The following is a 19,347-nucleotide window of genomic DNA, read 5'->3' on the forward strand; positions in this document are numbered from 1 at the left end:
CTAATCATGGGCTATCTATAGTGCATTATCTGGACCTTAATTTTAATTTCAGACTTACTGTCACTTTACTTTGCTGCCCCATGTCTCTCTCTCTCTCTCTCTCCATGTTCCTCCTTTGAATGTAGGCTATCAGCATAAGCAGCCCGTGATCTGAGCTCCCCTCATTTGAGGGTGAAGTATTCCTTCCTGACCCATGAATTATCACAGTTTTTGGGCCTTTTTTATTGCCCCCCCCTTCTGGCAAGTTTTGTACTTTACTGACATATTATTACTTTATTCACATATTTATTGGACTTGTGCTTGCAATAGCATATTGCTTTGACTCTCAGGATAGTTTTGCGGAGTCAGGGAAAAGCAGAGAGGCTTTATTTTCTTCTTCCAGCAGTCATTCCCACCATGCTTTGCCCTTTGAGTAAAACCTTCACTATTTATTGCGGCTTCTTCCTTTTCTCTTTGCAACAGCTTTGCAGTTTCCTTCTGAGCATATTTTCCAAGTGTTCGTGTTTCCTGCTGCGCAAACTGCCTTCTAATATTATCACTTCTACTTTTCAGTCCTCTATCCTTGTTCATCTTTGATCAAGCCTCCTCTTCTCCCTGATCTAATAGAACCTTTTAGGAAAGTCATTCCAACAAGAAACACAAAACAAAACAAAACAAGAACAACAAAAAAGGGTGGGAGAGACTTGTGGTACCTTAAAAACTAACTGCTATAATTTAATGTAAGTCAGTCTCACTGAAATTGACAAGTCTTCTGTCTTAACACAGGAAGGGGCAGGCACTTGGCTTGCAGTAAAAGGTGTTGCTGTATCTTCAAGAAGCAATCTTCCCTCATCCAATAGTAAGCTATTGCAATGAAATTAATGTTAAATCGCAGCAACAGGCTCTGTCCGGAAAGATATTCTCCAGGGACAGCATCTACCTGGGAAAGAGTTCATATGAGCAAAAGACAAGACTCCTTGTATTGCAACAGTTTGAAAATATATGTAATCATCTCTCGTCTCTCCCCCCCCTTTCGTTCTTCATCTTCTTCTCCCATCCATCACCTATTGAACAAGCAGCAGCCAAGAAACAACGGTTCTTTCGGAGGACCCATTTGCTCAGCATCCGAATGTTGATCTAAAAGAAAATAGAAATTATTAATGCATATATTCCCCCCCCCGCACCCTCCAACAAGGGCTTTTCTCTGAAATTACCTCCCGAGCCCACACAGATAGGAACACAAACTCGCTCGATTCCTTCCTTTCTCCTCCTCCTCCTCAATATCATATGCATCATCACCACTGCATGGTAATTCCCTCCTCGTCACGTTTCTCCAGGGAAGAGCTTTAAATTCAGGATCGGGGGGGGGGGAAGCTGGGGGATAAGTAGGCGCCTCGCTCTGCCAAATGCATCCAAGCAGGTGCTGCACCTACCGCTGCTGCCTCTGGACCGCGCTGGCTCCGGAGCTGGCACACACGCACACGCGCTCTCGCCTCCTCCGAAATGAGGGAGGGGAAGGGAGGGGAAGCGGACGGGGAGCGCACGGCTTGGCCCTCTCCTCTCGGTGACTCCCCAGCAGCCAGAGGAACAGGGGCTTCCTCGCGGCGCCTCTCGCTCCCTTCCGAGTCCCCGCTGGCAACGCACCCCTGGAGCAGAGGGGGCCGCTTGCCTTTCAGATATTTTCGGCTCTAATCCTCGTCATTTCCGCCCGTGAGAGAAAGGTGGGGGTTGGTGAAGCGGGTAGCGCGGGGCGGGAGGGGGGGAGAGCGAGAGAGTGCGAGGGGGGGGAGGAGGAGGAGAACGCGCGGCAAGCGTGCGCCTCTTCGGGCAGGGGACGCCGGCGAGGGAACACACGGCGCGAGGGAAAGAAGGAGAAGCAGAGAGAGGGGAGGAGGAGGAGGACGACGGCGACGAGGCGGAGGCGGCGGCGGCGGCTTGGGCGCGAGCACCTTCTGGGCGCCCTGGAGCCGCGGCGGAGAAGGTTCTGGGCATCCCGGAGTCCGACGGGGCGGCAGGCAAGGCGGTGCCGGGGCGCACGGCCGCCGTCTTCTCCGGCTCCCGCCGAGGGAACAGCAGGAACTAAGAGCCCCCCGGAGACACGTACTGTGTAGCTATCCGCGCGCGCTCCCGCCGGCCCGCGCGTTACCTGCCGACAGAAAGCGACACACGCACAAGGAGGCAGAGAAAAAAGGAGGCTGGAGAGACGAAGGCGAGGGTTTTATTTTTCCTTTTTTTTTTTTTGGAGGGGGGAGCAGCGGGTCTCTCCCGCCCGCCCGCCACCTCCACCTCCTCCTTCTCTTCTTCCTCCTCCTCCGCTGGAGCTGCTGCTGCTTCGCGCTTGAAGCCGACAGAAGCTGCCTCGGGAGCCCACCGAGAGGCCACCCGGACGCGCTCGCCTCGCGTTTCCCCGCCTTCCATTCCGCTTCTGCTGACCAAAAAGTTTGCCTCATGGCGCTTATTATGGAACCTGTCAGTAAATGGACTCCGAGCCAAGTGGTGGACTGGATGAAAGGTAAAGAGCCAGGCCAGCCCTCTCTCTCTCTCTCTGTCTCTCTGTCTCTCTCTCTGTGTGTGTGTGTGTTGCCTACTGCTGAGGAAATGGGTTGAGGATGGCGGCGGCAACCGTGGTGGCGTTTCTGATGTTCCTTTCCTCTCTCGCCCTGCGTGCTTGTCGTTGTCCCCCTTCGGTCGTGGGAATGACCCGCGAGCCGGTTTGGAAGGAGAGCATAGCGGCTCGCTCGGTCGAGGGTCCTTCCGTAGGCAGGCACCTGCTGGGCTGGCTGGCTTCATCCCGGGCTGGCTGGTGCGCTTGCCTTTTGCTTTTCAATGGATGGATGGATCGATCGGCATTCCCGTTTGCTTGCTTCGCTTTCCCCGGGCGCCCCTTAGCGCCTCGGGGTGCCATCCCATGTTGGCAGGTGGCTCGCGCTGCCGCGGTCCCCGTGGAAGGAAGGGCTGGCGGTGGAGGCTTGTGCGGGGGAGGCAGGGGCTGCGCCTTCCCGGCCGCCTCTCCCGATCTCACGTTGCCCTGCGCTGCGGGCGCCGGTTGCTCCCACCGCGGCAGCCTAGCCAAGGCGGCTTCCAGTGTCGTCGAGCCGGGCTTTTGGTTGCCGCCTGGGGCCCCCTGATCTTGATGTCATCCCAAGTCCTTAGTGAGTGCCTTTCCCTACACAGTCCGAAGACTCCCTGTTCCCTTGTCCTCGCCACTAGGTAGTCCTTAACCTGGTGGCAAGATCGACTTGTCTTTTAAAACTTTTAGCTCAGACAGGAGTAAAAAAAAATAAAAAAAATTGGGTTTTCTCCCAAACGGAATAGTGTTGAAAGCAATGAGGTTCAGAAGGCACGCAATGGCCTTCGTTACTTACGTTTTTAGAACGGTCCTTTGAATGTTTGTCATGTGTCTCGCGTTCGCAGCGGAAGCCCTGGGCTAGAGAGAGGGACAGCCAGGTGGCCAAAGGGAACAGTGAAAGCAGGCTGAAGCAGTCCTTGCCCCGAGGGTTGGGGGAAAGGAGGAAGGTGGTAAGGGAGATGAGGAGAGCAAAGTGCCGAGACCCAGCAGTGCCTCTCGAGGTGAGGGACAGGAATAGCAGCCTTACCGCTCGGCTTTGGGGGAGCCGAGGATCTGGTGTCAACAGGATCTGGCCAGGAAGGCAGCAGCTGGAAAAGGCAGCCCTGCAGGGGTGTGAGAACCTGAAAAGCTGTTCCGGGGTGGGAGGATTGGGCTGGAATAACAGCAGCCTCACATGTCTCAGAGAGCACGTGCACAGCGAAAACAAGGAGGCTGTCGAAAGGGGAGAGGATGAGGTGACAACCCTCAATTTCTTGTGGCTTATGATGGAGCTTTCCATTGGGAGTGACAGGCCTGGAGGATCGCACACACCCTGCTTTTGTACTGCTGCTCTTGAATATTCCACTTGTTTTCCTTGGAGCCAGTCATGGTCTTTTCTTGGTGCACCTGTACTCCCAAGAGGTGCCAGGCTGTCGTTTCATCTTGTTCCACAACAGCAGCTCAGCTGCCACAGCACCACAGCTGTCTTTTTGTCACTCCTCTGTTGCTCACTTAGCTTCACTGGCACCCCTTATATTTCTCTTCTGGCTGTTCCTTGGAATGTCTGTTTGGGTCAGGGTCCTGGGTTTGTCATGTCTAGTATCTGGCAATTGGCTTTCCATTCTCACTTCTCACTCCTTTCCCTAATTTTTTAGTTTAATTACATCCACCAGAAACTGGGCTTTCTGAGGACATGGACTTCTGATGATGAAAACTGCAGGAAAATAACATATACATTTCTGATGGAATTAGGAAGTTGTGCTCCTGTGTCTTTCCTGCACTCAGTTGCTTCTAGACTGAAACAGCTGAAGCGTATCTGTGCTTCAGCTGTTTCAATTTAGAAGCAACTGGGTGCAGGAAAAAGACAGGGATACAAGTTCTGGGCATAGAGCTCAGTGAACTTGGTGTTGTGCTGGGCATTCCACTGTAAGCCTAATAGCTCTATGTGTGCGACTTCCCTTTTCACTGTCTTCTTTTTTAGAGGGATGAAGTAAATACTTTGTTGACATAGTGTTGGCTGGAGTAGCTATGGAGAGCCACTTCTTTTTCTCTCCTTCAGCACTTTTGCATGGACTCAAGAAATAGGGTTTACTTGCTACTTTCAGATAAAACTTGGCAAACCACTGTAACAACAATGTCTCTTAAGTATTTCACTTCTATTTAATGGTCTGGGGCAAGGCACACAATTCAGGAAAAGGGGAAAAAAAAGAACCATATCGGTCCTATTAGCTTCAGAGAAAAATTTAAGTTGCAATCTTGTACATACTCAGGTGAAATTTTGCACTGTTAAAAGTGTACTTCTGAATAGATATGTAAAAGTATGTTAAGGTTACAGACTGATTTGATTTATGACTTTTTTTGCAAAAACTTCCTAGTGTATTTATTTTACTCCTTCAGAAGCATGTTTAGAATGGATATAAGGCTGTCCCTTTGAATCACTGGGACTTCTCAACAGTTTGGTGCCCTGTCATTGGAAAGAGCTCTTATTTTGCATGTTATTTTAATTAAATTGCATTTTGTTAGAATGTTGCAGTGATAAATGGCATCATAACGTGATAGTTGTCATTTGTCTTAAGACTGAGATATATAATATATGAAATAATGTAATATGTTAAAATGAATTATCCTTTGCTTGAAGTATATTGTTCATATATACAGTATGAAATAAATTTATACATAAATGTATTTATATGCTTAATTTCTGTTTTTTTAAAGATGTAACTACCAGAAGTAAAATGTTACATGTCAGTGCAACCTTTGATTTCTGCAGTATTTCCCCTTGCATAGTTCTTGGCATGATTATGCAACTATACTGAACATTTTAACTAGCATAGTTAAAGATGGTCATCTGTGTAAAATTATTTTTCACCACTATAAACAGCATGTCTCCTTAGATATAGCATTAGATATAGCATTAGTTTAATATCCTTAGATATAGCATTAGTTTAACATTTTCATTAATTGTTGTTTGTAATTCTCAAAGATTTAATAGCTACTTTTAGAGTGCAATGGCCTGTGTGTTTAGTCAAAAGGTGTTTCGTCCCATGTGAGTTTGTAACAAGGAACACATATGTTTTGTCATGATATGTATTACGACACATGAAATACTTGCTGAGTACGCCAAGAAATAGTAGGGGGGGGTTGCGCTCATTTTAAGATGTATTGTTTTTACTGATGTTGTGTTATCTTTTCCATGTCCGTTTCTTCCTCTGGAGTTAAGAAATATTCCTCAGTTAAATTGTGAACATGTATATCTGTGAAAAAATGGCTTTCCTTAGGCATTCATTTATTAAAGGAACCTCCAGCCTTCATCTTTATTTCATAAAAGCCCAGATACGAACATTTGAGTTCTTGTAATCCTGACTGTAATTGTAATTTGCATAAATTCAGCTACCATTGTTTATTTGCCATAATTGGATGACCGTGATTTATGCCTGGTGGATCACTGGGAATCTTCAAGAGATCTTTGGGAAAAAAACCATGGCTATTTAAACAGACATTTCAAGATATTGCATCAACAGTGTGCAGAGGTTCCTTCAGTTCTTAAGTTACCCATTTTGCCATCTTGATTTTATTAATTGTTTTCATGTTGTTTTTATTTTTAATTTGAGTGGCATATTTATTTGATTTTTTGCATTGTTGTTGTTGTTGTTGTTTTGTTGTTGTTGTTGTTATTATTATCATTATCATTATCATTATCATTATCATTATAATTTATTGTATTTATACCCCGCCTATCTAGTCATTTTGACCACTCTAGGCGGCTTACAACATAAACCATATCAAGTTCAAGAAAAATTTATAACAAATTAATTAATTAAATGATTTTGCAAGATGAGAAAAATACAAAATAAATCAAACAAAGAGAAAAAAAGGAAAGAGGACAGGAATTAACTGGAACGGAAGGCTATAGGTGTTTTATGGTTATTATTTGTTGTATTAATTGTTTATTATGTTGTGAACAACCCAGAGTGACCTTGATGGGCAGCATACAAACTAGATAGATAGATGACAGACAGACAGACAGACAGACAGACAGACAGACAGACAGACAGACAGACAGATAGATAGTGAAAGTTATTGTCACATGTCTTTATTCTTCTAATGGGTGACAATTTCATTAACATCTAAGACATGGTCCATTCTTCCTCTCTTGTATGTCTTATATGGTTGACTTCATAGTCTCTCCTTACTAGGAAAGTTCATATGAATACCTTTGTAAATGAAAAAAAAAGTATGAAACTTGCTGATTAGGGTATATGTTTAGTGCAAGCAAAGTAACTGTCATCCTTGCCATGAGTATGATGTGAGCAACTAGTGGGTTTGATTGTGGACTTGTAAAAGAGATGCTTGCACTGTTAAAAAATAATTACCATTTGAATGTTAAAGTGCATTTAATTCATTTAGGGTTTGAAGTACACACATCTAGAGGAAAGATAAATATAATTGATGCTGTCTGCTTTTTAGGAACTTTTTTTCTTCATTATGGCCCATCTTCTATGTACAATTTTACAGAGCACAACTGTTCAAAGAGTATTAATCATTTGTGTTCAACTTTCATCACCAATAATAATAATTTTTATTTCCTACCAAATAGATTGCAGTGCATTTCAAGGTAAAACCTGTTGCCTTAAGTGAGATTTGCTCTTGAGTAGACAGGCACAGGAGAGGACAAGTTCTCCTTTCTGGACTCACTGTTACAGCCTGTCTTCATTCTGTCTCCTAAGCAGCACCAGGCTTTTAATGGTACTAAAGATATTTAAAGATGTGTTCACATGCTGATCATTTTTATGGGATATGGGGTGGAGGAAGAGTAGAGCTTGATCCCATTTGAAGTCATAGAGGAATTCATAACCCCCGCACAAACATAATGCAACAATTCAGTCTGGGAAATAGGTGCCTGCCATTAAATGCAAAATGAATCTATTGCAGAAAAAGGCTTACACTTGCCACTTTGTGTGTGTGCGTGCGGGGAAGATAGAGTGATTGGGAATGTTTTCTCCCACTCATTAACGTTGTCAATATATAACTTAGGTCTGCATATACTGTATCATTGACATGAATTGTAACATGGTAATGTTATGCTGCCCCATAGTTTCCTGGACTGTTGTTATAAAATCAGTTATTAAAAGCTGAAAGGTAGTTTGTGTCAATTCTAATTAGATCACAGTATTGTGTGGTTATTTGAATTCTTATAAAACCTCAGTAGGGAGAGCTCTGTGAAACATCATAGTACCTTAACATGTATTAGATAAATGCATAAGAGCAAAATAATATTTTATGGCATTTTCTGTGGCCAGAAAATCTTTCATCCTCTGGGTGTTTTGGATTTCTGGTTCCAGAAGCCAAAGCGACCGAAACCTATGGTGAGAAATTCTGGGAATTATAACATACAACAGCTGGAGAGTGAAAGGTTCCCTACTCTCATTCTGTAGCATCTCCTGTATGAGTCTGAGATGAGGCTCAGACATTAGCCATAGCCTGTAATTAAAGCTCATGAAGTGATTGAGGCAGGCTTTCTGATTTTGTGAAATCAAACAAAAATCTTGAGGTCCTGCAGCTACAGCCATGTGCAAAATGGTGCTTTAGAGAGGGGAACTATTTACTTAATCGTATCCTTTGAGCCCAACAATGGGATGACTTTTCTATATACAGCTAAAAATTTATACCTAATTTGGTATAGATGGGGGATTCTAGGAGCATGATTTAAAAGAGGTAGAGGTAGGAGGTATTTTTGTTCCTCCTATTTTTAAACTATTGGAAGTAAAAAAAATCTTGCTTTTTTTGCTGAAAATAATTCAGAGAGCTACCACTACTTTCTTCTCGCTACTGTCTTAGGACCTGCAAATCTATCCTGATTAGAAAGACTCCCACTTTGGTAGCAAATGCATATTTGCACTTTCTAATTTGTATGTACTGTATATAATTTTTGTGTATAGTCATCTATTTAGGGATGTATCCAGTTAGTATCATTCTGTTTTCTGAATGGTCTTTGATCTGTTCAAGACTTCAATAAGTGATCAGGAATTTTTAGCAGTTCCCCCATCTTTCACATCTTCTCTGGAGCTTCAGGGGATCCTTCAGAACAACATGAGAAGTGGTACAAGGAGATGTAAGGAATGGGAAATTGGCTTTCATGTTATTCTAATGGGAGAATCAGAAGTCTGTGAGCAAAATGATAGCAGTTGGATACAAGCCATAATGGCTAGCTATGACTTTTGTCCTCAAGCAACAAGAAAAATTATATGAATTATTATTTTAAAATATTCTGTAATTACTTTTGTTGTATGCAGTTTTTGCTAATGTTAATCTTTTGTCTTTTGTTTATATTGTTTATTTATTTACTTAAAACAGTGGTTCTTAACCTTTTTGAAAGAAACGCCCCCTTGAGCCATTGAGGAAGTTATCATCGCCCCCCTCCCCGCAGTGATGTTATTTATTTATTTATTTATTTATTTATTTATTTATTTATTTATTTATTTATTTATTTATTTATTTATGACACTTAAATCCAATGACCCCTGAAAACAAAATTCAATTGCAAGAAAATGAAATGCCCCCAAAAAGTAACATTTTATGATTTAGTTGCAAGTGAATTTTAAGACGCAAAAAGAAATATAAAAAGGGCATGAAACAAACCGCAATGCAGGAACTAAAAATTTCAAGACGAAAACTCTGAAACTAAATTAAGATTGGAGGAAAATATATATTCATGCACACTGTAAAAAGGCTGCAGCCATCTTTACAGGTTTGGCTTGCTCCAGTGCCCCCCTACCGCCCCCCTTCTGCTCCAGCGCCCCCACGCCGCCCCTTTTCATTCTACCGCCCCCCTGAAAAATGAAATCGCCCCCTGGGGGGCATTATCGCCCACGTTAAGAACCACTGACTTAAAACAATAAATGTATTGTAAGATCTTAGGGTGAGTTACAGTGCCATATAAAGCAATTTGAAAACATAAAATATTTAAAACAATTTAAAATCAGTAATTTTAAAACATGAATCTAAAGCATTAAACAATTAAAACAATTGAAAAACCTGCACAGCCAGGATCCTCAACCCCTCTCCCCCAAAACATCAATAAAGTAACTTGTTTTCTATGTCATCTTCAATGATAACCCTACATAGAACATATACATCTTAACAGGGAGAGAGAGAGAGAGAGAGAAAATCAAATCATACTGCTCCTGAAGTGAACTTGAAATGTGTTGGATCCCAGTGCTTGTTTTTTATTTATTATTTATTTATTATTTATTTCTTTATTATCTATCTATCATCTATCTATCTATCTATCTATCTATCTATCTATCTATCTATCTATCTATCTATCTATCTATCTATCTATCTATCTATCTATCTATCTATCTATCTGTCTGTCTGTCTGTCTGTCTGTCTGTCTGTCTGTCTGTCTGTCTGTCTGTCTGTCTCTCTCTCTCTCTCTCTCTCTCTCTCTCTCTCTCTCTATCTATCTATCTATCTATCTATCTATCTATCTATCTATCTATACCCTGCATCTGGCAACCAGGCCACTCTGGACAGCTAACAACAATATGAGCAACAATATTAAAACATGATAAAAATAAATCAATACATAACCAAATAGGGTAAATTAAAACAGATGGCAATGAAGGTGGTTAAAAGGGTGATGGAGAGGATGGTAAGAAGGATGGTAAAAAGGAGGCCAAGATCTTAATGCTCCGGGAAAACCTAGCAGAAGAACCAGGTCTTCAGTGCTCGTTTGAACCCATCCAGCCAGGGTGCCAGGCAGATCTCAATGGGCAGGTTGTTCCATAGGTGGGGAGTGACCACCGGTTTCTTGTTCTTTTCCTCTGGGCCTCCTTTGGAGCCAAGATCCCCAACCACCCTGACTGTGAATAACGTGTATTATGGACAGATCTGGCTGGGAGCAGGCATTCTGATAGATATTGAGGTCCTAAACTGTTTAGGGCTAACCCACTGACTCCAGGGCCGCCCACACACAAGATTTCCATCTTGTCTGGATCCAGTCTCAGTCCATTTTTGTTCATCCACTCCAGAACAGTCCCCAAGCAGCGTTCAAGGGTCAGAACAGCATCCACTGCAGTTGGAAAAAAAGGAGAGGTAGAGCTGGGCCCCACAACCCTGGATGACCTCACCCAGCGGCCTCATATAGATATTAAGGCCCAGTTTCTTGTTCTTTCCCTCTGGGCCTCCTTTGGGATCAAGAACCTCAAACACCTTGTCTGTGAAGAACAGGTATTACGGACAGATCTGGCTGGGAGCAGATGTTCTTATACGTACTGAGGTCCTAAACTGTTTAGGGCTTTGAATGTTATCATCATAACATTGAAGTCTATGCAGAAATGAACCAGTAGCCAATAAAGGGTGGCCAAGGTGGGGGAGAAGTGATGGAACTTCTTCACCCCAGTTATTAATCTGGACCAGTTGAAGTCTCCACATCAGCCTCAAGGGTAGCCCCACATAGAGGGCATTGCAGTAGTCTATTCCTGAGATTACAAGGGCATGAATCAGTGTCATGAGTGCCCCCATGTCTAGATAGGGAGTCAGCTGGGCAATCCTCCAAAGAGGGAAATGGGCTGGCCTGACCACAGATGCCACCTGGGTTTCCATGGTGAGATCCATGTCCAGGCAGATACCCAAGCTGCAAACCTCACTCTTTGTGGGAAGAGTCAGTCCCCCAAAGGAGAGGGAGTTTCCCAACCCACTGAAGCCAGATGCACAAGATTTCCATCTTGTCCGGATCCAACCTCCTCCATCCACTCCAGAACAGTCCCCAAGCAGCGTTCAAGAGTCAGAACAGCATCCATTGCAGTTGGAAAAAAGGAGAGGCAGAGCTGGGTGTCATCAGCGTACTGATGACACTGGGCCCCACAACCCTGGATGACCTCACCCAGTGGCCTCATATAGATATTATATAGCATTGGTGAGGTTATCAACCCCTGCGGAACCCCACAATTGAGGATCCATGGGGTGGAAATCATCTCGCCAAGCTGCACTCTTTGGGAATGGTCCTCCAAGAAGGAGCAGAGCCATGCCAAAGCAAGGCTACCCATTCCCAACTCGGAGAGCCGCCCCAGAAGGATACCGTGGTCAGTGGTATCAAAGGCCACTGAGATACCAAGGAGGACATATTGCCCCTGATGGCCTCCATCAGGAGGCCATCCTGCAGGGCGACCAATGCTGTTTCCATACCATGCCGCAGCCTGGAGCCCAACTGGAACAGATCAAGGGCATCAGTTTCTTCCAGGAGGGCCTGGAGCTGATCGGCCACCACCCTTTCTACCACTTTACTCAAGAAAGAAACATTGGCATGCGTGCTGGCTGAGGTACTGGGCTGTAATCTTCAAAGCTCACACAGAAATACATATCTGCTTTTGTTTTTGTCTCCATCATGCATCATACTTCATCATAAAGGTAACTTCTTTTCAGAAGTAGTATGTCTTGATTTTTAAAACTTCTTTTATACTGTACACAAGCTCTATGTGGGTTATCCTTGAAGATTCCATGGATGCTGCAGCAAGGCATGGCCACTCCATTCATCTGCTTAGAGTCATGAAAGCATATGAAAAATAAAAGCTGGTAAGTTTTATGGGTGCTACATGATTGTTTCTGATATGTGTCATATGATGTATTTGTTAGTTTTTTGATTTGCATTAGGCAATGAATGTACTACATTTGGTCTGCCAAGTTTTGTCCTAGACCATCCAATTCATTTGCTTGATTTTGGCTCAGTTTTATTTATTTATTTTATCATGCTTTGATCTCTACTTTATAACGCAGGCTAAGTTTTTCTTCTTGAAAAGTATATCTGTTGCACATTAAACCAAAGGAATGTACAACTTGCTTTTACCAGCACTAAGCTGAGAATCTATTGAAAACTCGCCTTGTTTTGAACTGCAACTCTTTGGTTGTTGCTTGACTTACATTCTAGAATTTCTTACTGGTGCTTATAGTATTTATTTATTTATTTATTTATTTTATTTATATCCCGCCTATCTAATCAACCAAGATTACTCTAGGCGGCTTACAACGATAAACAACAACAATACGGTTAAATAAATCATACAAAGGAAAAATTACAACAAGATAAGGGAAAACTAAGGAGGAAAAAGGAAGGGTGATCAGGAATTAATAAACGGGAAAGCCTGCCGGTACATCAAAGTTTTTAGTTGTTTTTTAAAAGTACCCAGTGAGGGAGCCGCGCGAATGTCAGGGGGAAGGTTATTCCAGAGGCGAGGAGCCACTGCCGAGAAGGCCCGATTTCTTGTTTTTTCTTTCCGGGCCTCCCTCGGCGTTAGGCTCCTCAGCCTCACCTCCTGACTCGCGCGAGTGACACGGGTACAACTTGGTAGAAATAGGCGTTCCGCCAGGTATCGAGGCCCCAAGCCGTTTAGGGCTTTATAAGTAAGCATCAATACTTTGAAGTCGATGCGGAAACGGATGGGCAGCCAATGCAATGCGGCCAGGGTGGGCGAAATATGTTGGTACCTTTTCACACCACTGAGTAGTCTGGCCGCCGCATTCTGCACCACCTGTAATTTCCGCAGCAGCCTCAAAGGCAGCCCCACGTAGAGCGCATTACAGTGGTCTAATCTTGAGATTACGAGCGCATGCACTAACGTAGTGAGCGCCCCCACCTCGAGATAGGGCCGCAGCTGGGCTATCCGCCTAAGATGGTAAAAGGCCGTTCGGACAACCGACGCCACCTGGGATTCCATGGTGAGCGCCGGGTCCAGATGGATCCCCAAGCTGCGGACCCCATCCTTGGCGGGGAGGGTCGCCCCCCCAAAAGTGAGGAAGTTTCCCAAACACCCGACTGTGGGAGCGCCCACCCTCAGTACCTCCGTCTTGTCCGGGTTCAGCCTCAGCCCGTTCTCCTGCATCCATTGCAGTACGGTCCCCAGGCAGCGCTGAAGGGACAGAACGGCATCTCCTGTGGTAGGTGGAAAGGAGATGTACAGCTGAGTATCATCAGCATACTGATGACACCGAGCTCCACATCCCCTGATGACCCCGCCCAGCGGCCTCATATAGATATTAAATAGCATTGGGGAGATAATCGACCCCTGTGGAACCCCACAGTTGAGACTCCACGGGGCCGAGACATTCTCCCCAAGCTGTACTCTCTGGGGGCGGTCCCCCAAGAAGGAACGGAGCCAGGCCAATGCCAGGCCACCAATTCCCAACTCGGAGAGCCTCCCCAGGAGGATACCGTGGTCAATGGTATCAAAGGCCGCTGAGATATCGAGGAGGACCAGCAGGGACACATTGCCCCTGTCGGCCTCCCTCAAGAGGTCATCACACAGGGCGACCAATGCCGTTTCTGTACCATGGCGCGGCCTGAAGCCCGACTGAAATGGATCCAGGGCATCTGTTTCATCCAGGTGCGCCTGAAGCTGGTCGGCCACCACCCTCTCAACCACCTTGCTTAGGAAAGAAACATTGGCGACGGGCCTATAGTTGCCAATCTCGTCCGCCGCCAAACTTGGTTTCTTCCTAATGGGCCTAATGAGTGTCTCCTTGAGGGCAGATGGAAATCTGCCCTCAAGGAGAGACCCATTTATTATTACAGTGGCCCATTCCGTTGTTATCGGCCTGGCTGCTTTGATTAGCCAGGCCGGGCAAGGGTCAAGGGAGGAGGTGGTGGCACGACAGCGATCAAGCGCCCTGGCCACAGTGTCAGGCGTGACTGGCTGAAAAGAATCAAAAGTTACCGGGCAAGACGGAGCGCTGGACATCTCAGCTCGACTCACTGTGTTCAAATAAGGAGAGAGGTCCCGGCGATAAGAGTAAGGATTTTTTCCAGCATGAACATTACAATACTAATATATTGGGTTTCCTCAAGTACTGTCTGTATTGAGGTCCTGTTGCTTTCCTGACATTTGGTTGAATACAGATTTAGTCCAATAGAGGAGTCCGACTGCCATCAGTAGGATTTACACTAGTTACAGTTAACCTAACTTTCATTGATTTCTCTGGGTCTACTCTGAGTATTGCTAAATCTGATCTAATCTATATTGTATATAGGTCTGGCGAAGGTGTGATCTTTCAGATTTTGTTTAACTGTAGGATTAGTTTTCGTTATCATAGTCAGTAGTGAGGGGACTATAGACGGGACGTGGTGGCGCTGCGGGCTAAACTGCAGAAGCCTTTGTTTGCTGCAAGGTCAGAAGACCAGCAGTCGTAAGATCGAATCCACGTGACGGAGTGAGCTCCCGTCGCTTTGTCCCAGCTCCTCACCAACCTAGCAGTTCGAAAGCATGTAAATGCGAGCCGATAAATAGGTACCACCTCGGTGGGAAGGTAAACAGCATTCCATGTCTAGTCGCCCTGGCCATGTGACCATGGAAGATTGTCTTCGGATAAAACGCTGGCTCTATGGCTTGGAAACGGGGATGAGCATCACTCCCTAGAGTCGAACACGACTAACTAAAATGTCAAGGGGAACTTTTACCTTTACCTTTTAGTGAGGGATGATACCAATGGAGTTAAAATATCCATAGTATCACACATACTCCATCTCTTAGTTATATATTTGTAATATACATGACTTTAGTAGTACTTGCTAGAATGTAATCTGTGCTGGCTTTTGCTATACTTGTCAAATCACATTTTCCAACTGAAATAAAAGCTGTTTAAATACCAGATTTATAAACTATGCTTAATCATAAATAGCTAGGCTGCAATACCAAAAAGTAAGATTGTGTATTTACCATTTGAGCCTATAGTTAAGGAAGCAATAGAGAATGTGAGATATATAGAATACTTACAGGTTGCAGTTTATGCATATGTGGGAGCTGGTCCCATTGAAATGAGTGACACAAGTTCCAAATAAACATCCCTGAGTTTGGTCTATTGGTTTATATTTATTCAGGATTGATTAGACATCCTTCAGTCTTGAGAGATTATGGTAAAGTGCTCTGAATAGAGGACTTGGAACAGCATCTAGTGTGGCTGAGAAGGCCAATTCGAGAGTGACAATCCCTTCCACACTGGACAAGTACATTCTGTCCCCTGTCTAGCTCCATGATTTTGTTGGTTTTGGGACTGCCCCTTTGCCTCAGCCTTCTGAACAAGTGTCTCTTCAAAATGCGAGAGGTCATGATGCACAGCCTGCCTCCAGGCTGAACGCTCAGGGTTTCCCATATGTTGAGGTCCATTCCTAAGGCCTTCAGATCCCGCTTGCAGATATCCTTGTATCGCAGCTGTGGTCTCCCTCTGGGGTGCTTTCCTTGCACTAATTCTCCATACAGGAGATCTTTTGGAATCTGACCGTCAGCCATTCTCATGACATGCCCAAGCCAACATAGACGTCGCTGTTTCAGTAATGTATACATGCCAAAAATTCCAGCTCATTCTAGGATTACTTTGTTTGGAACTTTGTGCTGCCAGGTAATACCAAAAATGCATCAGAGACAATGCATGTGGAACATGTTCAGCTTCCTCTCCTGCCGTGCACAAAGGGTCCAGGACTCACTGCAGTACAGGAGTGTACGCAGGACACAGGCTCTATAAACCTGGATCTTTATATATGCCGTCAGCTTCTTATTAAGCCATACTCTCTTTGCGAGTCTAGATTATCACCTTATTATTCCACCACAATATCACTCTTAAATATAAACCCTAGCCAGAGGAGGTCTATTAAATAAATTAGTGACCCAAATCTAGTAATAAGTCAGAACTAGAATAGGTCCACTGAGTAAGTGAGGATTTGGTGAGTCAACTCCTCCATAAGTTCCATTGGTTCATTGGGCCTACTCTAGTTGCAAATTATTACTGAGGTTCAGCAAATGAAATTCAACACATATGCAGATCCCATGGATTCAGTGGGTCTTCTCTACTTGGGACTAGCAAGTGGATTTTAGCCTCATTTCTTTGTATATATATTCGTTACATTTGTTGTTGTTTCAAAAATATTTAGAAAACACAAGCCAATATGCTGTTGCATAGCTCTGCTTTTGCAGTGGGAGTTATGTCATTAGCGGCAGCAGATTGCTGCTAATTAAAGAGCTCTTTTTGCTTTTTTGGAATGCATAGGATGATGCGAAGTCATGAAACTGAGAAGGAACTCTTTAATCAACAGCAAACTGTTCCACCTGGTGATTTCACTCCTGCTGCTGAGGCATAGCTGTGTAACAGGATATTGGCTATTGTATGCTTTCTTAAGATGTTTGTTGGCATAAATGTGACTTACTTACGTGTTTTCCTAGGAGATATAATCAGTACAGTGAAGTTACAGTGTTTTTCATTTTGATATTAAAAGTCTGTCTGTGTGATCCAAGATAATAATTGTGTAATTACATTCTATCTCTGATTTCTATGTCAGACCCTTTCATGATTAAGGCTTAATTGGAACCTAAAGTATATGGGGCAATCCCCTTGTGTGAGCTGAAGGAAAAAAGCAGCATATAATCATTAGGCAGAAGTAGTTAGAATAGTGAATTCATCAACTGCAAAAGAAGTGAGAGTGGCAATATATCCTAGGACAACAGTTTTTTTTACTAGCCCTAACACATATAACTCTATGCATTTGAGAAATTAAAGAGCTGGTATAGAACACAGTCTTTTCAAACAGCCTGTCTTACAAACAGTCTTTGTGAACATGGGCTTCTTTTCCTTCCACTTTTAAAGGCCAGGCTGAATTTAAGCTGATTTTCAGAGCTGCTGCAGTTTATGGGAGATGGGGGCCCTGCCTAATTTCTATGTGTATCTGGTGGCAGGAACCTGGGTTTACTGCCAAATTATGTGTGAAACCAGCTTAGATAATTCCTCAGGGTATCAGTCTGTCTGTATTTATTTAGAACTAGGAATCAGTAAACACAATGGCTGAAATCTAGTAGTAAGTTGCAGCTAGAGTAGGGCCTTTGAATCAGTAGGATTTTGGCGAGTCAACTCCCCTGTAAGTTCAATTGATTCAAACAGCCTGCTTGTGATTTATTACTGGATTTCCGCCAGCGAGACTTAATTCTGAATATACATGAATTGGGAACCATATTGCAACTCTATCTTCTAAGAACCCTCTCCTCTTATTTGCAATTCTAATCTATCATGTTTCATTGGTTACAGTACACCTTCTTCCTCCAAGACAGGGAAGTATAAACTAGCATTTTGAAATATGAAATATTTTAACAGCATTGTGAGTACCAGGGCTGCCCTTGCCGAGCACTAGGGTGACAGGCAATGTCTCCTCAACCATGATCTCCATAAACTCAAGACTTGGAAAGGTACTTGAACTTGATTTTACTAATCAGTCTCCTCCCAAGACATCATCCTTTGGGAGTCTGAGTTGCTGTCACTAGCCTCTGGGTATCTCAGTCTTTGCCTGACCTCATGTTGTTGCCACTGGGGTTAAGGAAACAGCTGTCTGATGGTGGCACTGGGGTTTTAGCCCAGTCCCGAGTCACCTGATGCCACATAGATAGAACTTGTACTGCCAACTCACTGTCAAAGTCTGTGAGTCCCTGTCCCTTCCTGAAGGCATCACTGCAATGCTTTATCTCTCCAGCACCTCGTCAGGATGTAAGCCAGGTGCCTTGCTGGATGCCAAGGCTTGCACTGACAGGTCAAGGGGGGGCAGGTGGTTGTAGATTGAGGACAACTTTCCCATGTCCCCTTCCCTCCCAGAGCTGCATCTGAACAGGATCCCCTTCCAAGGTTCCTCAACATGTGCATAGCGAACATTTCTGGGTGTTCAGAAGATGAGGTCCAGCTCCTTAATGATGTCTTCCATGCTGCCACCGCGGCTGCTTCCTTCTTTGGTCTCGGGGTCTTTTGATTCTGTCTCTGTCTCCCTCCCTGTTCCTCCTCCTCTTTTATCTGCATCTGCCTGATAACTTCAGGGCCTTCTTCTTCACCCAGCTGGGTCCTCTTCTCTGCCTCCTCCTTTCTACCCTAGGGCTTTCTGTCCTGCATCTGCACTCACATGAGGTCTGGAGTTTGTGCCTTCTCCTAGACCCTCCAGGGGTGCAGGATGAGGACCAGTGGATCCCCAGAGGCATTGGTACCAGTCCCTTCACAAGCATTTGTTTGACAGTTATTTTACACACTGATTGCGACTATTTTGGCCCCTACCTCAGTTCTGCACTTCACAATTATTCCTACATAAAATTTCTGATACATAGCAATGTACGTACAGTGAAGACAATTTGATAGTTATTGCTCCATCCCAAGGAATCCTGGGATTTGTAGTTTGATGAGGTACCTGGAGTGCTGCGGTAGAGAGTGTGATGAACAGGCCCATTTTCTCTCTCCTGAAGACTTATTTGCTGATCACAATAGGAAGAAGACACTGCCAATCAAGTGGGAGCAGGAGAATTAGAAAGGGAAGTCTGACAGTTTAATTGTCAGAAAAGGCTGAGCTGTGAAAGTGACTGGTTAGGTTTTAGTTGAGAGAGGTTTGATCTGGCAGGACTGGCCTCTGCATTTTTCTCAGGCTGAGAAAAGGTCCCAGAGGAAGATTGGCGTGCTTTTAATAAATGCAAACATAGAGCCTGTCTACACTGGCATATAGTTATGATGTATGGTGCACTAATAACACTGTTTGGCATGGGGAAAAAGGCCTCATCCACTTGTGTTTCTATTTAAGACGATCCATCCGTCCCTTTTAAGAGCTGGCCTATATTTTTCTGGCACAAGGCAAGGGCATGCAGTCTTTTTGGTATGATTAATTGAGCTGCAAAATAGTTCTTTGTTCTGCCTTTGTGAACGGCTACCAAGAGTTAAAAATAGATTGCGCCGAAGATAAGGGCCTTTTAAGCACCAGCTGGATTGTACCAAATTTCCCAGTGTGGACAGGCTCATGCTTTCTTGAATGGAATTGCTTT

At 44.3% G+C, this 19,347-nt stretch overlaps 1 protein-coding gene and 1 long non-coding RNA gene across 6 annotated transcripts in view; one reads left to right on the top strand and one right to left on the bottom strand.

The window, feature by feature from the left end:
* Nucleotides 1–999: 999 nt before the first annotated feature.
* On the bottom strand, nt 1,000–1,548 carry LOC110076738 (uncharacterized). The gene is made up of 2 exons (XR_002300153.3): nt 1,413–1,548; nt 1,000–1,116 (listed from the first exon to the last, which is right to left on the bottom strand). It is a non-coding gene; the product is annotated as an uncharacterized LOC110076738 (long non-coding RNA).
* A 167-nt stretch (nt 1,549–1,715) lies between these two features.
* Nucleotides 1,716–19,347, top strand: part of CNKSR2 (connector enhancer of kinase suppressor of Ras 2) — a 234,762-nt gene continuing 217,130 nt past the window's right edge. For 3 of the 5 annotated variants that reach the window (XM_020789172.3, XM_020789171.3, XM_072994295.2), the window contains exon 1: nt 1,716–2,491. In XM_020789172.3, coding sequence (XP_020644831.2) covers nt 2,428–2,491 — 64 coding nt within the window. In that variant the 5' untranslated portion in view covers nt 1,716–2,427. The remainder of the gene's footprint in view (nt 2,492–19,347) is intronic. The other 2 variants (XM_020789173.3, XM_020789175.3) reach the window with 2 other exon arrangements.

This window comes from Pogona vitticeps, chromosome 3 (genome assembly GCF_051106095.1).
Source record: "Pogona vitticeps strain Pit_001003342236 chromosome 3, PviZW2.1, whole genome shotgun sequence".
NCBI lineage: Eukaryota > Metazoa > Chordata > Lepidosauria > Squamata > Agamidae > Pogona > Pogona vitticeps.